This window comes from Puntigrus tetrazona, chromosome 8 (genome assembly GCF_018831695.1).
Source record: "Puntigrus tetrazona isolate hp1 chromosome 8, ASM1883169v1, whole genome shotgun sequence".
In the NCBI taxonomy this organism is placed as follows: Eukaryota; Metazoa; Chordata; class Actinopteri; order Cypriniformes; family Cyprinidae; genus Puntigrus; species Puntigrus tetrazona.
Window position 1 is genome coordinate 12,888,183 of NC_056706.1, and position 27,294 is coordinate 12,915,476.

A 27,294-nucleotide genomic window follows, 5' to 3' on the forward strand; every position below is an offset into this window, starting at 1 on the left:
TTCAAGATGTTTTCAACTTTAGGAGGAAAGGGAGTCAAACAATTACCTCTTTATTTCTCTTTCTACAGAACACTTTTGGACGTGATAGATCAAAAAGTGCACACTACAGGACAGTAATAACTGCATCCGTCGTCTAAATAGATTGATGCTGTGTTTTTATGCATTGTTTCATTCTTCTCCACAGTCTTGTGCTTTATTTTCAGCGTGTGAAAGTGGAAACTAATTGAAGTTTGATCTTAAACTACGTCAAACCATGGCTCATCTTGTACCGTCTGCGATACAGGCAGGAACTACAATAAATTAATTAAACTTGCATAATCTTCATGTTACGTTCTCCTGTTCCGTTACTGCCTCACATATCTGAAGTGCAACTCGAAAAAGCTTAGCCAACGGAGTTTCAGACAGCGGAAGTGAGCATAAGTAACTCCTGTAAACAGTGAAACACAGCAGCTGCAGGAACAGTCATCATTGACGCACTAATGACCCACTTCCTGTTTAGAAACGTGGACGAACCCCATCAAGGTCCATCGGACATATCTGCGTTTCCACGCCTGTATAGCACTACAGTGAGCAGCACAGCTGTGTGTAAATAAACACTGAGTTAATGCACACTTCCAAAGTATGAGACGGAGAGAGCAGGATCACTCAATCACTATCCAGGGGCTTCATTACACGGTTTAGTGCAGGTTTAAATCCACAAACACATTTTCTTTCTTTCCCACAGCGCTTGTAATAAAGATCCACCTATAATATTTTCTGAAGCCCTGTTAAGTCTTAATTAACTCATTTTCATTCAGGAGGTTGTGTTTTTCCACTCCACTTGTAAAAACTCATCTTTTTCCTCTCATCTCGTGTCTTCTCTTCCACGTCAAGGTTTGTTTTTCTCTCTAAACTCTCACGCTTTGCTCTGCTCTGCTCTGTCTGCTCTGATGCTGAGCGAGACAGAACAAAACAGAAAAGAAACTAATATGAGCGCAAGAATCTATAGTTGAGTCAATGAGAAGATCTGTTGACCCTGCTTTCTTAAGTCAACACCTCTAATGAGAGTCTGGGAGGTTAAGGGGTTTAATGAAGGGTTAATTAGCACTAATTGACATCATTAATCATTACAGCTGTCACAGAAAGAGACTATCAGTAAGAAGACAGAATGGAAAATGTGTAGCAAGTGGTAATGTTTTATATTGGCTTTACATATAAACACGTTTCCTTCACTTGTTTATTCTTTTTTTAATGGTATATATATATATATATATATATATATATATATATATATATATATATATATATATATATATATATATATATATATATATATATAACATTTATTATTCTTTTTTACTATAAAAATAAACTTATCCAATGCAACGCTCTGTTCAAAATGAGACATGCACGGCAGCGCACTCTATTGGTGAGATCGCACTACTGCATACATTTCACAATTTGTTTTTTCTTAAACTCCCACTCTATGAAAAATGAAACAAAGATTTTTAAGTAACCGTATGTTTTATTGTGTTAATCATTTACAGTCTGATGCAACAATCCACAGAGAAAATACTCAGGGAACAATACAGTGTTCACGTCAACTTTGGCCTTCGACCTTTGACTTGTCCACAAAATGCAACTCACACTTTTCCCCAAATGTACAGAAATCCTAATATTTAATGGCACAAACACACAGAGCCTCTTTCACATTGAGACACACACGTAGCCTTACACTCGCTTTTTCTTCTTACACTCTCTCTCAAAAGCTGAGAAGCGTCACAAACAAAAATGTTTTGAAAAATGAGTTTGAAATGCTTGAATTGCCTTTTAAATTATCCAAATGATTATGTTAGGTCTTTAAATATGTGTTCAAAAGCAGGGAAAGGATTTCAAAATATACACACATTTTTCTCATTTTCTTCTATGATAATGGACATTACACATGTAGGTAAGTTTCATCACAAACCACCACAACACATTAGCTTATCGAGCCATAAATATATGCTGAAAACACCAGAGAATCTTGCAGGACAGTTTTAAAACATGGTCTTTCCACTGTATAAAAAAACGCTCATCAAGACGTTTTAAGTCATGCAAAAGTAACCATAAGTACAACTTTTAGAAAACGGATATAAATACTACCACATGATAACCCACCAGCTCCTCTCAAAACATTCTTCCATCCATTTAAAAATGATTCAGGATTGGTTATTTTACAATGCCACGTTTCTCTCATTCTCGACACAGCAGAAAACCACAAACACCCACAGACACCAGAAGAGGGCGCTCGGACCAAGACACTCTCCATTTACCTTGCTGCTGACCAGCACACTTCCGGTTTCTTCTTCTTCTTCTTCTTTTTTTTGTATAATGATATTGAAAATAATGCTACCGCGATTAGCGACTATGACTACAGTAGCCTAACTATGGTATTTTGTGCAGAAAAAAAAATACCGAGGTAAATTTAGAGAATATGTCTGACTCCCTCCCATACCGCTTTTGCAACGCAATAAAAAAGAAAGAAAGAAAAAGTTGGCATCGAGCGTTTGTAAACATGCATTTACTGACAAATTCAACACTGCTATTTTCAAAAGCCAGAAAGAGTCAATGAAAAATAAATGGACCATTGGCTAGACTGAATGTGTTAAATTAAATATTCATCTGAAATGTCAGAGCGAGAGCTAAAGGCATTTTTCTTGGGTATCTTTTCTTGTTTCTTGTCTTTAGAGAAGGCCTCTGATCTGTGTTTCCTGATTTAACCCATTATCTAGCATGCATAATACATAGCTGTGCTATTACAGTATATTATGCTTGCAGATCACTTAAAAAAAAAGTGAATATATATATGCTAGAGCTGTATAAAAAGCATTTAAATCTTTCGTACACAGACACATATACATAACTATTCTGACTTTTTATTATTATTATTTCAAAAGGTTAGTTGTAAATTTAGACCTAAAAGTGTCTAAAATAGTTTTTCCTCACCTGGTCTCAGACCATACTACTACCCATAATGCCCCTGTACATTGATGCTGTGTCCATCTCAGTCTTATACAACACATAATCAGAACGTCTGAAACATAACTCTCTAACTCCAAATAATTCACCTATGCTGCTTTACAGAACTGCCAGAAATGTAAAGCTCACCAGACCCTTTACATTTACAAAGGTATATAATCACTGTCACATGAAAAAAAAAATACTTACAGTAGCTTCAACCTTCACAAATGTACAGTTTTTCTCCTTTTTTTATCTTTTGTTTGCTCGAAATGTTTTGTTTTAAGTCTTCTAGCAGTGAAAGAAGAGTGATGATGTTCATATGGTGCTGGTGAGTCAAGGGTCTGTGAGATCTCTGTTTCAGGGCCAAAGTTAGAGAAGAATCTAATCTAAGAACACATGTTGCACAAACACCCAGATGAAAACAAAAAAAAAGAGTATGCACTGATTTACTCAATGTGTGTCCGCAAGAGCCTGTGTTTTACTCAGCGCATGCACGTCTTTGTGTCTTTCATTTCCGATCAAAGCTTTTCCTGTTACAATTCATAAGGATTTTTTGAACTTTAGGACCTCTTGAGTTTGTGTTAGTATTCAGATGGATGGAGTGTGGGTTTCTGGATAAGCATCAGGAGTAATAGATGCTGGCGGGAGCGGGATTGGGGTCGTGGGGGCACTAGATTGAGTCTTCAGACTGGAGATGAGGACAATAGAGTATATAGAGACTGATAACAGGCAGTGAAGTGTCATCACAGGGGTAATAAGAAGCAGAACAGGCGATAAACAGTCACTGAATGAGATGCTGTGTGAGAATCTGTCCACCTCCAGTGGTTTTTGCTCTTTCTTTCTGTCTCTCAGTCTCTTTTTTTCCTCCGTCTCTCATCCCTCGCTACTCTCCCGCGCTCCTCGGCGCTCTGGGGGCGGGTCTCCCATCATGCGTTCTGCGATTTCGCCCTTTCCTGACTTCTTTTATATGCTTCCACTTTTTAGAGTGCAGCGGGTCATGAACCGGCGCCTCATTAGCTGGATCCGGAGCGCCCTTCCCTGATAGGCTGTGCTTGCGTGACCAAACTTGCTCACAGATCTGGTCGACCGTGTTTAAATTTGGGTGGTCCACCAACTGCATGAAGTCCCTGTACCACAGTTTTTGATTGGTGGACTGCCCGTGATTGGCGTGGGAGTGGGCGGGACTGCGAGGGATAGGTGCTGAAGGGGAGGAGCCGGCCGAAGGCAAAATCTCAAGCGTGATCGCGAGGAGGGTTTGGGTGAATCCATGTTCCATCGCGTGACACTGATACACGCCGCCGTCTCTACGCACGGCGCGCCTTAGCAACAGGCCTCGCTCGGTCTGCAAAACACGGTCATCTAGACGAACCTGTAATTACACACACACAATAAATACATCAAGTATGAGTTATAACCACACTGATAAGAGACAGAATGAAAGTCATTAATTTCAACAAAGGCACACATTTATCATCTCTTATCAATGCCGTCTATATCCGTCTTTCTCATAATAACCCCACATATCTGCCCCAGCCTGCCGTCTGCTCTCTCTCACCTCCTCCCGTGGGTTTTCCGGGTGCCTCTGATAGGTCCATGTAATCTGGGCCTGTAGTGATTTCGGGATGCATTCCAGGAAGGAGCTGCTTCCATCCACAGCATACAGCCTCTTCTCCAGGACACGCTGCTTCTGATGGTCTGCAAAACATTACGATGTAAAAGACATTCAAGGCTTTAGACAATCTGGTTACTATTTCTATAGAATGCACCATGAAAACTAAAATCAATAGTTTTAGATGTTTCAAGTAAATTTATACTGTCCATGACAGCATTATATTTAAATGTAATGCCTTTGCATTCATTAATTTATATTTTATTACATGAAGTACTGCTCAGAAGTTTGGAGTTTGAAAGACTTTTTTTTTTTTTTTGAAGAAAGTAACTTGTGCATATTAAAACTGCATTTATCTAACCAACGTAAAAGAGTAATACTGCAAAATATTATAACGGTTTTCTATTTTAATATATTTCATATAATAATATAAACTTGTTCCTGTGCTGCAAAAGCTGCCATTTCAGCAGCCATTACTCCAGTCCACAGTGTCACATGATCCTTCAGAAATAATTCTAATATGCTGATTTAAAACAAAATTATTATGAATGATAAAAAAAGTTGTGCAGCTTAATCTTTTCATAGAAATCATACTTTTCACAGCATTTTCTGATATAATTTTGAATAGAAAAAAAAATTCAATTTAAAGGAATATGTAAAACTATATTAAGTCTCTTTTGATACATTTTTCATAAACAAAATGTTTTGAAAAAATTATTATTATTTTTTTTATCTGACTGAATTTGATCTCCCACCAGGTAAGAATCACTTCTTAAATTTACTTAAATTGTGACTAAATAACTGTGTAGTAGCGAGAACAGAGAAATGGCTCCTCCTTGAGGCTGACAGAGGTATTGCAGTATTACCTCCTGAGCAGAGTGCATTAGGATCTCCATTCCTCACATCCTGACGCCGGAACCTCCTGCACACATCAATGCACATATACACAAGAATATTAAAAATCCTTAGCATAACATATTCCTCCGGTTTGAGTGTGCAATCCAGTGTCCAAAAGTCAGAGACGAGCAGTAAAAATGTCTCTGTTTTGAATTTTGAATGTGGTCAGAATTTTAGACTCACTATACGATGTGTATAAACCAAGCTATGTAATAACCAGCATGACTGAAGCTGTACCGTTTTGTGTTTGGCAGGTAGCGTGTGCAGGTGTGTCCGTCCCAGGCGCAGTACGGATCTCGAGCCAGGCAGCACTCGGCACAAGCTTTACCGTACATACTGCAGCGGTGCAGAGGCACCTGGACAACACCTGTGTCTGCGCCAACGTACAGCTGTTGCTGTGGAGAGAGAGAAAAAATCAGCACATGATTTACTAACTCACTGCTTTCATGTCTTCCTGCATTGCTGTTTAAAAATAGCTGGATTTTATTTTTAACGAGACTCATTCTTACCCGTTTAGAGGAAATCTGCATACTGATTATAGATGAAGAATCCTGAAAAAAGAAAACAATTTTTTTTTTTTTAATTATAACATTTTAATTATTAGTATATAATTATTTATTTTAAATGTAAAGAATCAAAAAAAAGTAAATACAAAAAAAATTACTCAAACAATTTAATTATGTATTATTTATTTTAGCCATATAAGGACATCACTAAATAGAGTTCATAGCTTACTTCTGATCACAAATTTATCCCCAAAGTAAACACACACATACACACAAACACACACACACACACACTCCTCTCACCTTAAAGACCTGAAGCTCTTCTAGCAGAAGCTCTGTGTTACTCCAGCTTCCTTTGGGCACAGAGATCACCTTCAGGACTGAGCCGACATCTGCAGAGAGACACAAAGAGTTTTTAACCACAACCAGTAAAGGCAGTTTAGTCTAGAGGGATCTACCAGTGATCAGTAAATAGCTTACCTGTCCCGATGAACATTACATCGTAGTGTCCATCAGCTGCATTGACGCGGTCTACAGTAATCTGAGTGAAGGTGTATGGTATTCCAGTTCGCAGGAACAACGGCCGGCCTCCCAGTGGAGTGACTGGATTAAACATTAATGGATGGTGCCTTGCAAACTGGATTACGTTATCAGGGAAGCCTTTAGTTGACTCAAAACTCCCAAATGTTTTACTGGGACACTGCGGAAGAGAGAAAGAGATATCAGTAGAATCCAGAAACACAATCTGTTCACGTTATCACGTTATCCTACACAGGTCAACAAGTCTAAACCTATGACCAATCTACTTACAAAAACAAATTTAGATTTACACAAACTGCTTTCGAAAAGGCGTTCATTCTTCAACTTTATAAAGCATATCATGGATTCCTCCAAAAAAATTAAGCAGAACATCTTTCACAAACATCATTTACCGACCCCAAACTTTTGAAATACGGTTTATTGTGTGAGATGTAAGGAAACTGTTCTCACCATGCCTGGCCGTGGGTAAGGCACTTTCCCCTGAAATGGAACCCACTGGTAATTGGGTCCTTCTTTATGGGCAAAAGGTCCTAAAAATGCCCGGCGAATGTCATTCATCGTATAGAGACAAACGGCAGAACCTTGAAATACACTACTGTAAGACACAAACACACACGTTACAGTACAGGCACATACAAGTGATGACATACAGTAAATGTAAATATTTCCTATACATTCCATAATTTTTATCATTTAAAAATACAATTCACACAAAAAAATTCTGTCATCATGCCATTGTTCGTATGACTTCATTTCTTGTAACAAAAATGACATATTTCAAATAATTTAGATTTTTTTTTATTTAAAAAAAAAAATACATTTGGGGAAAATTCAATTACTTTCACAAGAAAAACAGAAAAAGATTTTTTTTTTTTTTTTTGCTAAAATACTTGTGTTTGCCTTTGTGTGCTACAGATAAAAGGTTTGTCTTAAAGGTTTGTTATGACATGAAGATTAGTGAATAAACTAATGCAGAATTTAACTTTTTGGGGTGAGCTAAGCCTTTAATCCACACCCTTTAATGAACTCTGACCTTGAGGTGGTAAAAACAGTGTAGATCAGCGGGTTCTTTCGGTCACGGGTCTGCAGCAGGAACACATCCCCTAAAGGTCCGGACAAAGGTCAGACAGCAATGAAATGCAATTGCCAGCTATAACAACATGTGTGTAATCTGTGTTTGTGAGAGATAAAGTTCTTACTAAGTTCATCAAAATGAGTTTCAGTGCCATCATTGCCTGGTACAGAACACACAAGACGAGCCTTTAGAAATGTCGTCCACTTATTTACTAGACTGCGCTGTCCTCCCATGTCATTCTGTAAACAACAAACAAAGAAACACATAAATTCTAATATAAAATGGTCAACTGCAGCCAACGCCCATTAGGCTTAATTAACAGAAAACAGGGCTGATAAATCCTGATCCTAACCCTGCAGAGCTGACCAATCCGGGAATATGTAACCTTCCCAAATCCCTGAGCTTCTACAGCAGTTTCTCTGAAGAAGAAGAAGACTTTATCATCGTCAGGATTCTCACTCTCTGGAACTCCAAACGCCGCAATAAACTTGGGCTCTGAAACACAGCATTATCACAGGGCTCAGTGTCATTATACAAAAACAGAAAAACAAAGATGCTTCTATACACATGGCTCAAAGACAAATAAGAGTGCAAAATGAAAAAAAGGAGGAAGAAAATGCTTAATTTTGTCTAAGATACTGTCTCAAACACATACCATTAAGCCAGCGAGAATCATGCTGTTCTGTTCTTATGGAGGGCCTTTGTCCCATGCTGCGAAAGATTGTAAAGTCCCGTCCCATCAAATCAGTGGCTACGCCTGCATAAAGCTCATCACCTGTTTGATGATGTAGAAAAGGTAACTGTTTAAACACAATGAAACAGCACTAAAATGGAAGAAAGAAGTCTGCACAGTGGCAACTAACCAATGAGAACAGACGCTGATGTGTGGCGTGGGTCGTATGGACTCCTTCCTTTCCCATCTTCTACCATGGAGGGGTCGATTCTAAACACATGATCCTAAAGAGAAAAAAGAAAATAAAGCAGTGCATTTGGCAGACTTTGAAAGTGTTTGTATATCACACGCTTACCTCTATCTTCTGTCCCACTTCCACATAAGCACAGGTGGGGTGGAAAGCCCCTGTCCCACAGGCATACAGGTGAGTCCGATTGTAGTGGTGTAGCACTTTCACATAGTTAACGCAGTCCGTCTGCAACACACACACACAAATCAGTTTTTATGAAGAACATACTTTGCATACTTTCACCAGTTCATCTGTCAGGCAGGGAAACTGTCAACATCTGGATTGTCTATCAATAGCTCATACACAAAAACATACACTCGTATTTTTCAGTTTGTCTCTTAAGGGACCGCATATGGGGCGGATCAGAAACGAAACGTCATTGTGTTACGTATCCTTGACTACAGTCTGACCTTTCCCCGCTCGCTGTGATCCCGGAACTCTCTGTAATCTCTTGCACTCACTCTTTCACACATGAAAACAAAGACACGTTGACTGTTGAACTGACACACATGGACACATACAGTCTCTCTCTTTCTTTTTTCCTTTGTGAATGTGGCCGCTGGAGCATGCCACATTTCCCAGAGCGCCTGGAATCACAGAGACAACATGAGGGAATAGGAACATCCGGATTCCAGGGTAGAGGGAGAGGAGGCAAGGATGAAGCACAGAGAGCGAAAGAGAGGAACATGGTAGAGAAGAGATGACATGACATGAGACGTGAAAAGACAAGATGAGACAAGGGTGAGATGAGAGGGTATAAGCAGAGAAAAGAGGATTTGAGAGGAGATGAGTCAAAAAGAGACAGCAACAAACAATCAGAGAAAACCAAAAGACTAGACGAGAGGACTAGAGAAAAGACATGATGAAACAAGAAAGAGGAGACCGGAAAAGTCAAGAAGAGACAATAAGAGACAAGATGACCAAAGACAACAAGAGAAAAGTCTAAATGAGTGAATGAAGAAACAAGAAGACTAAAGGAAGACAAGAAGAGACGACTTGAGACAAGTAGAGAGCACATGACCAGAGAAGATTTGAGACAAAGAAAGAGAGCAACAAAAGCTAAATTAAATGAGAGAACTAGTGAAGAGAAGAGAAGAGAAGAGAAGAGAAGAGAAGAGAAGAGAAGAGAAGAGAAGAGAAGAGAAGAGAAGAGAAGAGAAGAGAAGAGGAGAGAAGAGGGTCTCCTCTCAGGGTCTCTTCAGTTTCAGTAGCAGATGTTCCTGTTGGTGGGACTGTAATTATGCCTCACTCCATCTTCTCTCTGAGTGGGCCTTCAACAGCAGAATGAACTGTGAACTAAACATCTGTGCACAAGAAACACACACACACTGAACTTCAAATTCAAAGTGTGGAGCTGACCCATTGTCTAATGAAGGACTGTCCCAAAGCAAATCAGTTAACATATAATTCGATTAGACCTTCACTCAGTTTATCTGAAATACGACCAAACAGTACAGGCAGAAATAAATGGAAAATTGACAGTATTACTTACATTTCTGTCTATACTGTTATTATTAAAGGAGTATATTTAAAATCTAATTTTATCAAACAAATTGGATTTTACAAATTGCCGTAATGCATGGACGCTGGAGTATGCCAAAAACAAGGTATTTTAGCAGCCAGCATAATCATGCTGGATTAAAAGGTGTGTGTGTGTGTGTTTTGTGTAACCTCTCCACTACCTTTACAGAAAGATTGACATGTGCCCTCCTGCCATGCTTAAACCCTGCACACATACGCACGCACACACACATACACACACGTACATGGCTTGTGGAGAACAAAGGCCTCTCTTTGAGCTTAGCGCACCCTGTGAAGAGTGTGTGTGTGTGTGTGTGTGTTATATGGTGGGGGTGGCGGAATAGAATCATCGAAGACCAATTAAGTTGCTGACAAACTGTGTTTATACAGGAAGGGGTCTCTCCCTTTCTCACTAGCTCTCGTACACACACACTAGGGCTTCTGTTTCGAGAGCTTTATAGCCCTCAATAAGGGAAGGACGTGTTAGGGGTGTGTGTGAGCATGTGTGTGTGTGTGTGCTTATAGGCTCTTTGAAGTGAGCCCACGAGACAAAAAAGAAGAAAGAAAGAAACACTGAGAGGAAAAGAAAGAGAGAGCACACAACAAAAGAAAAAGAGCTTTAACATGAACAATGTTTCTCAGGAGGAATAAACCGTATGTTTGTGAATTTCCTGCTGAGACGCGTGCGGTGAACTCTCAACTTTGACCTTTTGTTAGCCTGATCATTGGATCGCTGTGTGATTGTCCACATGTAGTCAGACAACATCTAGCATCCCATTAATAAATACACATTATCATTTTGTTTGTGAGACTCTGTTAAAATCCCAGTTAGTATAACGATAAATTAGTCTTTATCCAATAAATTATTTTATTGGAATTTAATTATTCACAAATAATCCTCCCCTCCAGTAAACTGTTGACTCGAGAACTGCCAGAGGATCATTGAGTTAGTTGAATCAAATTGTATGATTCATGTTGATCCAGGTGATCTGATTCATAAATCTGACCAAGTGATTCGTTCATGATTCAGACTGATCTCACTGTATAGAGTTCACATAAATTATACTAGCTAACAATTGAAGTGGTTGAAAACCTTTGATCAAAGCTGTTGATGTACTTCAAATGTTGACTATGGCACAATTACATGAAGATGTTATATAGTTTGAGAAGACTTTTACGAGGTTTCTTGCTTGGTTTTCCCTCATTTTGGAGCAGATATAGGTACAGTCAACTTTGACTGTATGACATAGACTAAAAGACAATGAGTGCGAAAGAAGTAGGACATAAAGACACTGAAAGACAGAGACTGAGCCGCAGAGAAGTGAGAAAATTGAAAGCAATACTGGGTGAGAAATTAGGAGTTCAGACTAAGAGACTGAACAAAAGAGAGACAGCATGAGAAAGTGAAAGGTCAGGGGGAGAATCCCAGGGAAAATCTTAAGTCTTTATTCATGGAGGTCTGGCTCTGTCCCTGCTGTCCTGTACACACCTACATGTAATGAGGGTCAAATCACAGGTCAGCGCACTGAACAAAGTCTGTGTGTGTGTCAGTTCTCTTTGTCAGCTGACCTAAGTCAGTTACCCACCACAGAATGAACCCAAACACACACACATTTTGAAATCACACAACCTTACACTACCATTTACAATAAAGAGAACATTCAGGAACAGTGTCCAAAAACATCCCACACATATCCTCCATATACACATATACACCAGATAAAATAATACACACTAAAAACATGACCTATGACCTTTTTACAAACATATTCAACATGTTACAAAACACAATACAGTATTAAAGGCAAACATACAATGGTGTTAGCATGTTTTTGGACATATTATCAGTTCTGAAAGCAGTCTCTTAATTTAAAATAATTTATTTATTTTAAAATGTAATTTAATCCTGCGGTGGCAAAGTTAAATATTCAGCAGCAGTTACTCCAGTCTTCACAGTCACATGACCCTTGAGAAATCATTCCAATAATATTATTAATGTTGAAAACAGCTGCTTAATATATATATATATATATATATATATATATATATATATATATATATATATATATATATATATATATTTTTTTTTTTTTTTTTTTTTTTTTTTTTAATACATGTTCTTCAGCCATGTACTTAAAAATAGAAAACTATAAATATCATTTTACTGTCACTTTTGATCAATGTAAAGCATCAATGCTTAATAAAAAAATACGATATTCGTAATTCTAGTTCTATATGTACCGTTATAGAGTCTCAACCAACTTGCACCCTCAATATAAAAACATTAACATATTAATTAATAACACTATTATAACATTCATCAAAAAATCTAACGATTATTACAATATATAATGCTCATTAGATTAGCAGATCACCAATATTATGAAACTTCAAAAAAATATTCTATATGTTTTGTAATCATGGTGGTATTTTTTATTAACCCCACAGACCCCCATTTGAAATCTTTGTCTCTACACTGATTTACATCTGTTGGAGCCATTTGGAAGAGATTTGTGATAGCAGTGCTAATTGCCTGAGTGTGTGTGTTTGTGTGTAAACAGCTCATAGGAGAGATGGTACCGATAGATGTGTAAACCGGGTGTGTTGTGACCACAAGATCTGATTATGGCAGACACTTACATTGATGTCTTTCCCGGCCCAGTTGCACTCTTCTCTCCAATCAACAGGCGCTGGCCAGTAGATCTGAGAGAGACAGAGAGAGAGAGAGAGAGAGTCCTAAAGTGAGGAAGACTTCTGGCTAAAGGTTAGGACCTTTGCAGGGTTAGACGTGTTCAGTAGCTTGAGGGACATTCTCTCTGAACCCCATCAGAGATACAGTTAAAACACGTCCAGGGGCGATGCATACATGCACACACATCCACACATAACCACACCTGTGTGTGCTTGCGTGAGTCTAGAGCAGCACACAGTGACCGACAACTCTCACTCATCATTCCTACTTTTTCCTTCCTAAAGAAATAAAAATCCATCATTCTGTCATCGGCATGTTGGCTCGGACCACTATAAATCATCTGGCATGACTTTAAAGGCTGATTAACTTCACACAGAATTAATGTTAAAGCTTCCTCACTGGATCTCGAGCATAAACACGCACACGATCTAATCATGTGTGGGCGGCACAAAACACAGGTGTGTATGGGCTATAAAAAATCCAATCATGTAATCACTTCATTTGTTAATATCAGCTATAAACACTGGATTACTTCCTTAAGGTAAAGAAATGTATGACAGAGAAATGAGAAAACAAGTTAAATAAGCAAATATTGTTAAGAATAAAATACTAGTATTTTTTGTGTAACTGTAAGTATTAGTTTATGTAACTAAAATATGAATATAAAATATAAATATAAAAGCTAAAAAAAATTTATTCCAGCAAAGCCCAAAAAAAATCACAGTAAATATATTTTAATGAATGCACTGTATCGTCATTAATTTTGGCATATTTTAATAAAATTATATTTATGATTATGTTTATTATTTAAATAATTATATTGTAGGGTGCTGGTAATGTGAAGTACTTACAAAACAATCAGCCATTTTATTCTTAAAATATTTGTGAAAACCTAAAGAACTTTCTAACAACAGCATTTAATAAAATTCTCACAAACTTTTTTTTTCGTTTTTTTTCCTGAAGAAGATTTTTGTGAAACTGCCGGCAGGTATATCAGCAAGTTATGATTGACATGGCTACACCTTTGTTTAAAATGTAATTAGCTGATGACAGACATACAGTACAGAAGGAAAGATATTTCCTTTCACACTTCCACTATGGATGAAGCAAGGAGTAAGGAGTGTGCTGTACCTTCTGTTCCTGTTTGCTGATGTTGTCGAGACTGAGAGATAACAGAAAGTTGCGAGCTCCAACAAACAGCCGGCCCCTCTCCTCGTCCAATAAGAGAGCTCCGAAACAACACGAACGCTCCAAGTCAAACCGCTTAATGCCGTTAAACTGCTGGAGATCTGGAAGAAATATGAAAACACAGAGTTAAAAACCGAAACCTGAACGCATTCAGATGTACATGTGACGCAAGCTAGTTTCATCACCTTTATAAGACAGCTTCATCCGGGGTGAGGAAGATGAACCTCCGCTGGATGAAGCACTGATACCAATCAGCCCGAGCAGGACCAGCGAGCTGTACATCATCATCATCACCATCGTCATCATCTTCTGAGGAAGACCGGTATTTCTTATCAGCTATAAACCGCAGACAGCTGCCACACAGATGGTTGAATGGGATGCTGGTTTTCGTGGCAGCTGTTGCAGTGACGGCTCTCAGGCGTTCTGTGTGTTGTTACAGTGATGCCGTGGATGTAGATTTTCCTCTCTACGCTGAAAGCTGGACAACAGAACAACAACAAAAAGTGTTAGACTTTTCATATCCTTTTCAGAGCCACTATTCAGTCCTTACTGACCCCTTGCTCACCCACTCCTACAGCACAGTCTGATAATAGCCACGATATTTCAGATATGCCCCGCACACACACTCACACGCTTTATTTCAGCAGCAGATGGTCTAAAGCTACTGTCCTGTCTAAGATGAGAAGGGAGAAATCTGATCTCATATTACACACACACACACATATATATGCTCACTCAGAACTGGATGTCAAAGCATTCGTTCTTGTTGAGCCTCTCATTTGGTCTTTTTATGGTTCTGGTGCAGGTTCATTGAATGGCCAAAGTGGAAGCCAAGATCCACTCGGTCAGAACACCGTCCAGCTCTCATTTCAGACCAACAACATCTAATTGCTGCGTGAGGATGTGTGTGTGTGCTTGCTTATTGCACTAGGACATATTCACCATTTGGAGGGTAAAGAAATGATAAATTAGAGGAGAGAACATGCTGTATAATTTTAAACCATATCATTCAGACTTCCATTGAGATAAACTCCTGAGATTCTCAAGCTAAAACAGGAAACTCTTAGTTAAACAATCACTGAACACACTGATGTATTTACACACTTCTTGGTTTCAATTTTCTTACTTTATCTCACATTTTGGGTGTAATATATACACATAAGACTATGTGTGTGAGTTCAATATGTCAGACAATTTAAGGGGAATCTATATATTTATTTATTTTATGCTGCTCTTTTTCAATTCAACCTCTCTTTCAGGCAAAATGAAACAGAGCAACTTTTTGTTTCTTTCCTCATGTCTTTTGATGTTTAGGTGCTTGTAACAGACAGATGGTATTTATGTACATGCTGTTCTGCAAACTCACGCAGAATCTGTGAAATATTAAACGTTTAAAAAATAAAAGGGACCATAAAAATTGCATTTTGTTTTAGCTCAGTACTTCCCTAAATAAGTTTTCATGTAACACATCGTTTTTTTATATATCCCGACTAACAACACAGAAGATCTTTATCGGACAAAACATTGGTTATTTTAAAAACCAATTTAAAACCAATTTTAAATTTGTTAGATATATAAGTAAATGTGTATTTTTTGTCCTACATTGTGCGGGCAAGCCAACAGTCCTCACAATGAAAACGGCCTAAAAACCTCCTAAAGAACATGTCTATGAAAATAGAAACATGCTAAAAGTTTTGTGTTAGGCTTAAATGTAAAGTTAGACAACCGAAAATATCATTAGCTTGGTCCTATTATGAAAAACAATGCGTGTGTTAGAAAAGAAAGAGAATGATAAGTGGAGGAAGATAAAACAGAGGGGGATACATTTCAATTTTTTAACATTTGTTACATCTCAAAAGCCCTTTAGCAACACACACCAATACTTTACATACCCATTTGCTGCAGTGTTGAATTTTAATAAGTGTTAGTGAGCATCACCAGTAAGATGAGAGGAGACCTACTGACTCCACTGAATATAGATTTTACCCACACACACACACACACACACACACACAAACACACACACAGAGTTTTCCAGCAGTGCTAAAATGTACAGAATCCTGAAAAACTAGATTATCCTCCAGCGTCTTGATTTTTGTATTTATTTTACACAGAGTAACAAACATAGCAGCATCCCAAACCAAATATAAAAAGTGCTTTGTTCTTTCTTCCTCTCTTTCTGTTTCTACTGCTGTGAATAATGGAACTATTCACACTGGCAGACAGCACAAGTCTTATAATAAAACACACGAACACACAGCACACACACAGTCCCTCTGTCTATAGCGCTGTCACACTGATTAGCTGTGCTAATTTACTATAAACACAGTTAATATGAGCTACTGCAGGACCGTGTGTGTGTGTGAGAGAGAGAGAGAGAGAGAGAGAGAGAGACACGCATTCAAGTACATCCAGCAAGGTTCACACCCCCCATCCTGGGAGATTTATACAAGAGTAGAGCAGAAAAGTGCATCCCAGCGCCCTTCACATCTCTTTAAGCAAAGAGGCTGTGCCAACGCAGCAAATCGTACATCATCATTACAGCCAAGGCTGGAGCAGGACACGTTCACACACACACATACACACACCCACAGAGGAAGACTCCTCCACAGGCCTTAAAACCAGACTAAATGCTGCTGAGTCCCAAATAAACAAACAATAATTAACCTTAAGACCTCAATGCCACAATGACAACACCAGACAAAACAAACCAAATGAGAGAGAAAAAGAAAGAAGAGAGAAGGAGGTAACTGTGTCATGAGCCTCTTGGTGCAAGCGAGATCCTGAAGAGAGAGAAAGAGTGAGAGAGAGAGTGAAAGAGAAGAGGAGAAAGGAGTCGATTGTTCTGCTGAGCGGCTCCTCTGGACTGAGACCAACTGTCAGAACCTCCAGTAAGGGAGCGAAAGAGAAAAGAAAGATTGAAACGCGTGAGGAAAGGCCTTTGCTCACATGCAGGGGGAAATAAAGGGGTAGTTCACAAAACAAAAATAATTCTGCCAACAATATTTCACCCTCGTGCTGTTCAAAACCTGTACAACCTCATGAGAGTTCATGAGAAAAGTCAAGATGCCCGATTCATTTACTGTTCTTCTGAATCAGATCTTTTCACTGAATCAGTTGATTCTACATACAAAACATAAAAAATTACAACGTTCAATCTAAATATGTGAATTATTCAAAAAATCTGTGAACAAAGGTAAATGAATCACAATGAATCTGCTCTCACTTTAAATTATTGCATGGGCTCAGATATACAATATTGATAATATATAATTGGTAATAGTCATCTTTATTTATATGCAGTAGTGCTTTTTACAATACTGATTGTGTCACAGCAGCTTTACAGTGTCAACAGGAAAAGGCACTTACATGGTGCTTCTCAATTCTAAGTCCCTAGCTTAAAATCTCCGGTAGTGCAGATTAATAGTTTGAAAAAAAAAAACTAACAAAACAAACAAACAAAAAACGTTGCTCAAAATTTCAGTTTCTGGGTTTTGATGTCATGCGATACATGTATTTTGTAATGACAGCACGATTAAACAATAACAGACTTTTCGTTTTCAGATGAACTATTCCTTACACTAAAGGTAACCAAAAGTAATTTTTATATAGCAGAGACCAAAGAGAAATGTCCTTCTTTGTTAAGCGTTTTCAGTCTTCGTACATTGTAAAAAAGACAACCCACCTTGCTGACTTTTCGTCGTTTTTTTCAGGCTTTGTAGGTCCAACAAGGTCACGCTGGCACACTAACATGAGTTCCTCTGCTCTCTGTAGTCTCTCTCCCTCTCTCAGGCACATAGATGTGAACATAAAACTGCTCCAAACACTTGCTTTACATCATCTACTACACTCTTTGAGATAAAACTTTGTATACACATAACAAAGACAGACACAAATCCTTTCAAATGGAGTCCAGAGAATGAATTTGGCGGCTCTTAGCCCTGTCAGAAGTGAAACAGCAAGTTTCAGCATGTGTGTGCATGAGTGTGTGTGTGTGTGTGTGTGTGTGTGTGTGTGTGTGTGTGTGTGTGTGTGTGTGTGTGTGTGACTGCAGTGATCTCCCAGGTCAGCCACAAGCCCTCAGTCCATTTACAATAATACACACAAGTACAAAGCTCTCTCACACAGAGACTCTGTCAGAATGATAGATAGAATGAACTTTAAATTAGATGAAAAAAAGAGGAAAGCTGGATACAGAAAGAGAGTTTAGAAGAGGAAGGGATTTAGATGGTGGAATGTATTGAACCAGCTCTCAGACTACCACCGCTATTAGCATTGTTCACACTTAGAATTGATTCGATTTGAACAAAATAGTAACCATAAGTACGACACTTTGGCTCACAACTTTGCCATAGAAACACCCTAGAAAAGCTTGTGCACCCATGCAGAACACCTCATATAGAGGTACACCTTATATATAGAGCCTCACTCTTCAAAGAATAATTGTAATGTTTTGTACAATACCATAATAGCCACACACACACACACACACACACACACACACACACTTTTTGTGTTTGGCAAGGATCCATGGTTGCGGGGCTCTGTACAAACACTTCTGAGGGGTTGAGGACTTAAAGGACAAAAAGAGGTATTCTCTCTTTTTCTCTCTCTGTCTCTCTCTGTGTCCCAGATAATAGTGCTCCTTAACCCCAGTCTGGTTTTCTGATTACCATGGTAACGCTGGGTTTTTGATGTGTGTGCTGCCGTATAATCTTTAAAGTCTATTAGACACTTTACACCCCTCGAGTTCAAGAGGTACTCTGATACCGTACTCAAAGACTACAGATTTGTGTGTTAGAATAGGTGTGTGTGGACACAGACAATGTACCGTTAATGTATTGTTTCTTGTGTAGAGTTTGTAGGATCAGGATCAGAGCCAATAGAGTGGTGAGCTTTTACTGCTGTTTAATCAGAAAGTACCCCTGTAAAACAACAGAAGATGTCATTTCAATAAGTTTGGCAATAAATGAGGGGCGTTCCTCTAATAAATGTTAAACGGAGGACAGAAAGTTCAGAAAGTTGTAAACTCGTGTCCCTTACCGCAACATCCCACGACTTCAACAAATAAGCATTATCTCAGCATGACGTAGCTGACGTCAATAACAACTTATGCATCATTCACTGCTTGTTAAGGGACTAGTTCTTCCTGTGAGCACTTTTCTCTTATGTAATGCAGAAAGTGACTTGAATTCAGCTCCAGCGTACAGGCACTTTTGCTTCTGTGGACTATAAAATAAGATCTCTTAAAAACTTTTCACATTTTTACTAATTTAATTTATCCACTGAACATCTTCAACTTCTGCATCACTGAATACTGTCATGCTTTTTTCCGGAAATGCCAACCAGTGTCCTTTTCGTCGCATCATATTTTATGATGCAAATACAGTAATATCGACATTTTTTTAAGGTTTTTATTTTTTTCACAGCTAGCTTTTTAGGTAAAAAATAATGGCACACAATCCAATGATTTATTTAGTGATGTTCACTTCTTTATCATTTGTTTTCACGCAATACAACTTCATATCTCAAGATTTAACTGTCTCCTTGGCAAATTAAATAAATATGTATAGTACATGAATAAATAAATAGTGGGACAAAATGGTTGAAATGACACATGAGAAAACCACTTTTTTTAAATGATATATTTAATTTTTGCAACAACAATTATAATTATAATTATAATATAATTACAAATAATAACATATAAATAATAATAATAAATTGTATAAATTAAAAATAAATATGGTGTATATGCATGTATATATATGTGTGTGTATATCTTCTACTTATTTTATTTTTATTTACTATATGTGGCCCTGGGCCACAAAACCAGTCTTAAGTCCATGGGGTATATTTGTAACAATAGCCAAAAATACATTATATGGGTCAAAATGCTAAAAAACAATTTTTAAGCAAAAAATCTGGTTGGTTTTATGGTCCAGGGTCATACAAAAAAAATAAAATCTTGGTATATAATGCTTTAGTCTAACAGAGATTTCATTACTGCTCTTTTGTTTTTGATTGCTTTGATTGTTCTCATTTGTGAGTTGCTTGAGTTGCTGTATGTCTAAATGTAAATGGAAAAAAAGCGACGAAACTCAAAGAAAGACCCATAAACTTAAAAAAGTGCATCTGAATGATAGCTGTCCCGACTGTGGACAGAAAGTGTGCGAGGTCGAGAAGACGCTGTGTATTTGCGTGTTGGGCTCAGATAGACTGATGTCCCTGTGCCAGTGTTGAATTCTGGGTCAGTGTTCCTTGAGTTGTAAGACCCGTAGCTAATCACCATGACCGTGGTCGACACAGCAACATGACATAAAACAAATTCCACAACTAAGAGGGTGATTATCACCACGGAGACATCGCAGTGTCACCTACTCAGCTCCGACCATAATACTCAAATCTGATTGGCCAGTAGGCACAAACCACTGCAACTGGCTTAAAGTTTTGCGACTGAGGACGTCATAACTCACCCAGCTGACAGTTAAATGTGCTAATTTAGGCTAAAGGCACACCAACATTCAGAAGGTGAAAATTACACGCTCCTAATCGCAGCCTTGGTTTAAAAGTTTTCTTTCTCATGGTTCTGCTTTCTTCACACACTCTCCTCTGACATTTACAAAACTTCCCCTCTGAACCTGTGATTTGGGTCTGCACACATTCCACTTGCTTCTCAAACCGAATATTATCTATAGTCTCTCTATTTCACTCTCTCGCTTTTTTCCCTCTTCCTTTATCTCTCCCTCAGGGTCAAACCATCATGAAGTTAAATCCTTTCACCCATAATCCTCCGTGTCTTTGAAGTGGGCAACAAGGTAACACAATTCACACACACAATCATATACCCATCCAACAGTTACTTAGCCATCTACAACTTATCATAAACGTATATATATATATATTTAAATCTCATTAAATACTTTAAGTAACTCTAGTTCCTAGCACACAGAACTTGCATTTTTAGAATTAAAAAATTCTATATTTTTCCAAAAAAAGGACATTCATGAATGCGTCCAAAAGCAGGTTTTATTTATTTATTTGTTTTGTTAAACATTTCCTTAGTAGGCTCTGAAGTTATCTTCAGGAAAACTGTTAGGGTTAGTTAGCTGTTGTCTTTTTGTGAATAAAAGATATGCATTAAAAAATAATGGCCACACTGTATTTTAAGTTCTAATTCTTGCAAATGAACAAACTCTTAATTATGACTTTGCCTCAATATAGTTACGGTATACGTTCTATAATATAATATATCTGTAATATACGTTCAGGTAATGGGAAGGACTAGGGACGTAGAATATGATCATGCAGAATATATACTTTCTAAGTACTAATAAACAGCCTATATATGTTTATAATATGCATGCTATAAGCAACCAGTTAATAGTAAGAATTGGTCCCTCTACCAAGGTGTTACCCGAACAGGTCTCTGCTTTCTTTCTCTATCAACTGAGGGGACCTGGTCTGAAAAAAAAGTTCAAGACCCCTGATGAAAGATAAATACATACGCACACTTACTTCTAGAACACAGACCATCTAAAAAACTCAATCCATCATCATAAGTTGGACACATATCTGTTCCAGCTCTTCTGCACCACACACACACAGCGTTTTCTCATGAGACCGATTTAGGCCACTTCCGTCTGGATATTTTCCGTGACCTAAAACAGCAGTAGAGTAGAACCTGTGGGAAATCCAACATAACACACACACACACACACACGCAAGCACGCATGCATGCACACACACTGATGGGGGTCGATTCCTGGTCCCGCCCCCAGGTGGGCTTATAGACGACTGACAGGTGCTTTATAAGTAAAATGACACTGATTAATATGACTTCAACCTTTTCTTTTTGTTCCCCGTTCTATTTCTTTTCCTCTCCCTGTATTGTCTAGGAGAACTGGAGGTCACACTTATTTGGATGGAAGTGGAAGTGGATTTGGAAAACACTTTGACAAGTCTTCTGCTTTCCTTCCCGCTCCTCTCCCTGCCTTCACACACAGAGCCTGATTCCCTGCAGCGGCTGAAGATCTGTTCCCAGTAAGAGCTGTCAGAAGAGATTCTGGAGACTGGATCAAGAGACAGTGTGTGTGAGTGTGTCGCAGCACACCGTCAGGAAGCTGTCAAGGCCTCTGGTATGATACTAATGATCACACACACACACAGACAGCGGTAACATTATTCATGGGGATGGTGAGAGATTATCAGCGGCTTGACTGATTCTGCAGGGAATGTGACGGGATGAGAGTGGCGGATCACTGCTGGAGTTTTGAGCCTTCGACCCACGAGTCTCTGGGTGTCATTTTTAGACTAACCCAATGGGACCATCACACACGAACACGCACACACACACAGTAGCTTCTCACCACTGTATAATACCTTTATCACTGTACATTTAATCCCTTGTCAGTTTTACTGCAGTTTTGCTAAATTTTAAAGTCTGACTCTCACTCTATGTGTCCTTCTTTCTGTCGAACACACACATACACACACTTCCTCTGGATGAGCTGTCTCAAAAGAGGCAGAAATCCCCTCTATTAGTGTGTAATTGAAAGGCAGGGACCGCAGTAAAAGATGATAGATGGGTTTTACACACACACACACCTTGTTTCTCTGGTGTCAGTTAAAACTGCGATTGGACCATGCAGGTGGGCCATTTATGGTTTTCAAAGAACCACCCATCTGGGAAATCACCCTTAGAAAGTAACAGCAAGATGTACTTAACAGGTCAAGGGAAAAATCTCTCGCACACAGCGTTAAAAAGCATCTACTCCTCTGCAATTTTGTTTTTGATCAAACAAAAAGGCAATTTCTCCTCATCTGAAGCCAAAAAAAATATCTATTATAAGTCAGACAGACAGACTGAGAGAGATAAAACTTTTCAAATCGCCTCTAAACAAAGCCTAGGAAACTTGAAATGGTTATATATAGTGGAACAAATGATTTAATGGCCTGCAAACAATAAAAAATGCTCTTTAAAGAAACTCTTTATTAGATTTACAGATGCAAAATCCACAGAGTAACTTCATAAAGAACCATGTATCACAAACCAGAGGGAATATGCATTCATATACTCCATCTTTACCTTGTACACCCACACACAATTGAATAACACGCACAAAGAAGCTCATATGCAAACATAAACACTGAACAGCAGGTTTTAGAGACATATGGCAAGACAAATGTCAAGTAACTGCTGTAAACGTGGATAAGCAGATCTACACAGAGTAGACAGCACAGACTCCAGCCTCGTGTGTGTGACACTCAAGACATTGTGTTTAGTTTGGTTGATTTAATTCATTAATGAGTGCAGCTGCAGGAGAACTGAACAAAAGCGATTTCACACGAAACAAATGGCCCATAAAGAAAGAAAGAAATGGCTTTAGTGAATAAATAAAGTGCATTTCTTTACTAAGACGTAACCTAATATGTTATTAAAATGGAAATTACAAGAACAACAGTGTGACACCAACTGAAATAATGCATCTATCAAACAACCTCAGGAAATGGGGATCTATTTTTAAACGCATCTTAATATTTTTATTGTGAACAACTGATCCATGTGACTTTGTAATTTCAATCAAAATGGCATAACTGCATGTTCCAGTGAAATGACAGACGTCTAGTGATGTATGCAGGTATCTCTGCTTAATCCCGCACTTTATTGCACACTCTCATTCAGATAGTGTATGCCTCCATCCTATTAACAACCATCAAAGAACCAAGTCCCCACCCTACATTTTTTTCTTTTCCAATAATCTTTGGGATGTACTTGGCCATATGGAAAAAAGAGACTTTACCCGTTTGGAAAATGTACCATGAGGGGTTACTCTTAGATTTTTTCCTTCCAGGCACAGGTGGTGACACACGTGAAATATTCCAGATGTAAAACCACTAGAATAAAAATGATTAAAACCAGAATCACATTTTTGTAACAGGTGCAGTTTCACACAAAGACTGGCTCATCTCATTTATGATGCTGCAAGACTCAGTGACAAAACAAAAAAAAAAAAAAAAAATTTCCACTGTCATAAAAACATAAAAAATATTTTAGTTGAAGTAATGCTCACTCAGTATAAGGCCAGTAAGAAATATTTATGTATTTTGACTGTATAGTTAATATCTTCACCATCATTTACTCACCCTCACGTTGTTCCAAACGTGTATGAATTTTTTACTTGCACAGACCACATCACTTTTTTCCAGAGAATGAAAGTGAATGGTGACCATGACTGGTCCAAATTCCTCTTTCATATTGGATTTGGAAGTGAAATGACTGGAAGTTGTGTAAATGACAAACTATTAACTATTAAGTTAGTTCAAAATAAAAGTATTTATTGTACAATGTGATTACAATGACACTGAAACTTTTCATCAACACTTACTTATATTCTCCACTATTACTAAAAACTCAACTAGGCTATAATAACAAAATAAAATAAGATAAAATGAAATAAAAACAAAACAAATAAACGTTTTACTCTTTTCAAGCCTGAAATACATTATGTGAGTGTAGTTTCCAAAGGAATGCAAGCAGGAATTCTCGTCATTGTGTCCACTGAGCTCTCATATTCCACACACACACACACACACACACACACACACACACACACACACACACACACACACACACACACAATTTGCTGCATGTCCAAGAAAGGTCAATACAGCTGACATCCAGTCCAGAAGGTGTCCGTGTTAATGGAAACGTGTGGGAATTGCTAGTGCTAATCACTATTTGACTAATTAGAAAAACAATCTGACCGCTAATGAACCACACAGCAATAAAGAAAAGAAAGAACTCCACATTTCTCATCTCCACACACATACACAGACAAAACTGCCCCACTATCTGCTCTGAGGTGCCCTAGGGCAAATAACCATTGAGGGTGTGTACAGCAGCCAGGTGTGTGTGTGTGTGTGTGTGTGTGTGTGTGTGTGTGTGTGTGTGTGTGTGTGTGTGTGTGTGTGTGTGTATGTGATTGACAGGTATTGATTTACTACGGCTGAGAGTGCTAGTGGGTAGAATCTCAAAGGGAATGGACCTTCAGCACTACACACACACACACACACACACACACACAGAGACACAGTCATTATATTTCACTTGATCAGTAGTTTCTCCTGTGGTGCTTCTGCAGTATGTAAATATGGCCACTGCAGAAGAGTGCTGTTCCACTTATGAAATCAAATAAGTTTGCTAAGAGAGGATTATTTTCTCTCTTACTCTCTCTCTCTCACACACGCACACACACACACACACACACACACATACACGCACACACACACTCAAGCAGGTAGCTAGTTAGGGGTTTGTGGGCATCAGCTCCAAATCTGCAACCCACCCCCATCTCTCCTCATCCTGGGACTCCATTTTTCAAGCACACACAAACTGCTATCCGTGCACGGCTGATATCTTCTATCTTCTTTCATTATTTAAAAGCTGCTGCTGAACACACACTTTAGTCGACCACTACGGGGTAATGAGCGAGGATGCAACCTAACCACACACACACAGACATGAGCAGCATACTACTGAGGGGTGTATGTAGGGACACATTCTCCCCCCTTTTGTGCGCACATTTCTACACACACACACACCCACACACACACACACACACTCACTTCTACTCTCTGATGAGCATTAGCTAATCCACACTGACGGGCCTGCTCCATTACCCATAATCCTTAATGCCTTTTTAATGTATCGTTCTTTCTTTTCTCTCTAACTGTCGCTCTCGCTCTTTCTCTATATATAGTGGCATCTTGAGCCGATGGATTTGAACCTGTCTGTGTGTCCAGTTACACTCAGTCCGGTTCTATTAAAGGGGAAATCTATCAGTGTCACACAGTCATTCACACCTTTACAAAGGTGTCACGCTATATTCCATCCCCTATTACAATTAGTTCCTAGAGCTCTAGTGTGGCCAAATGTGAATGACAAACAGTTTGGGAAGTAAGTAGAGAAGGAGACTGAGGAATGTTTCCTATTTAATTTTTGATGCCTCTTAACAATTCCCCTTCCATAACACTTTTATTAACAATTCTTTTGAATTTATGGAAGAACTATTTGGATAACAGTAATACAATTCCGTTAGCAAATGCTGGGCTATTTTAAATAATAAATGAAACAAAGCGGTCACATATTTCATTCATTTTTTAAAAAAAAACCACTGCCGTAACTCATCACAACCTACAACTTGCAGGTCATCATGATTTATCCGTTCACTCTTTAATCATGGCCATGTAACAACAGACATACACACTCAAACAAACACACTCCCCGTTTTAAAAGCATGTGTTCAGGAATGCCTCCCTCTTTTTAATCAAGCAGCAATGTTTTGTCATCTTTCAGACCCATATGAACACAGACACACTTCTGCGGGCACTGTCTAATGACATCATACCTCTATAGCCCTTACTTAAAAATATAAATATAGTGATGGAAAACACTTTATCACTTTAACACTTTATCTGTATAATCTATGTAAGTTTGTGTGTGCACAGGTTCGACTGTAAGCGTACTTTTGTGAATGAAAAGTTAGAAAATATAGTGAAATATACAAATACAGTGAATCGCCAAAATTTGAGGACATCGTTTGAAAGGTTTACTTTAAATATACTTATATGACTGTGATTGATTAGACTTGAGGTTTATTATCACCGTCACCATACAGAAACCATAAACAATCCGTGAGAGATACACTACCATCAAAAAGCTCAATATTTTTTTTTTTAAGAAACTAGTACTAGCAATGGCACACTAGATTAATCGAAAGTGACAGTAAAGGCTTTTATACTGTTACAAAAGTAATGCTGGACTTTGGACTTTCTGTTCGTCAAACAATCCTAAATAAAACGTAGGAACTTACCAAGACTGATAACAATAAGGAATGTATCTTGAGCAGGAGTAATGGTAAAATTAAGCTTAGCCATCACAGGAATAAATTGTTATTTTACATTGTAATAATATTTCACAGCTGTTTTTACTGTACTTTGGATCAAATGAATGCATCCTTTGTGAGCATAAGAGACTTTTTAAAAAAAAAGTAGTCTATAGTGAAAGTGTGCGTATGTGAGAAGTCAAATGTGGCAACAGCAGCACAAAAGACCATCACAATGACCTTAATCAGCACATGCACACACACTTACGTCATGAAAACAACGTACACACCCCTCTCTCTCTCCCACATACACAAACACATACACCTGTACAAGTCTGCACGAACACATAAACATACACATACAGTATCATTTGCTACAGTATCATTACACAAATCAGCCTTCGCTGCTCTCTGATCCTTTCTGATCTATCATTC

General features: G+C 38.3%; 1 protein-coding gene across 1 annotated transcript in view; it reads right to left on the reverse strand.

The window, feature by feature from the left end:
• Positions 1-2,291: 2,291 nt before the first annotated feature.
• The window catches only part of sema3b (sema domain, immunoglobulin domain (Ig), short basic domain, secreted, (semaphorin) 3B), a 28,918-nt gene continuing 3,915 nt past the window's right edge, over positions 2,292-27,294 (reverse strand). The window contains exons 2-18 of the mRNA XM_043246799.1: positions 14,158-14,450; positions 13,916-14,073; positions 12,733-12,795; positions 8,638-8,757; positions 8,473-8,566; positions 8,265-8,384; positions 7,962-8,104; positions 7,734-7,848; positions 7,568-7,637; positions 6,985-7,129; positions 6,475-6,694; positions 6,298-6,386; positions 5,998-6,039; positions 5,726-5,883; positions 5,458-5,513; positions 4,538-4,677; positions 2,292-4,351 (exon numbers count right to left, since the gene is read on the reverse strand). Of these exons, the coding sequence (XP_043102734.1) occupies positions 3,866-4,351; positions 4,538-4,677; positions 5,458-5,513; positions 5,726-5,883; positions 5,998-6,039; positions 6,298-6,386; positions 6,475-6,694; positions 6,985-7,129; positions 7,568-7,637; positions 7,734-7,848; positions 7,962-8,104; positions 8,265-8,384; positions 8,473-8,566; positions 8,638-8,757; positions 12,733-12,795; positions 13,916-14,073; positions 14,158-14,278 (2,340 nt within the window). The 5' untranslated portion in view covers positions 14,279-14,450 and the 3' untranslated portion in view covers positions 2,292-3,865. The remainder of the gene's footprint in view (positions 4,352-4,537; positions 4,678-5,457; positions 5,514-5,725; positions 5,884-5,997; positions 6,040-6,297; positions 6,387-6,474; positions 6,695-6,984; positions 7,130-7,567; positions 7,638-7,733; positions 7,849-7,961; positions 8,105-8,264; positions 8,385-8,472; positions 8,567-8,637; positions 8,758-12,732; positions 12,796-13,915; positions 14,074-14,157; positions 14,451-27,294) is intronic.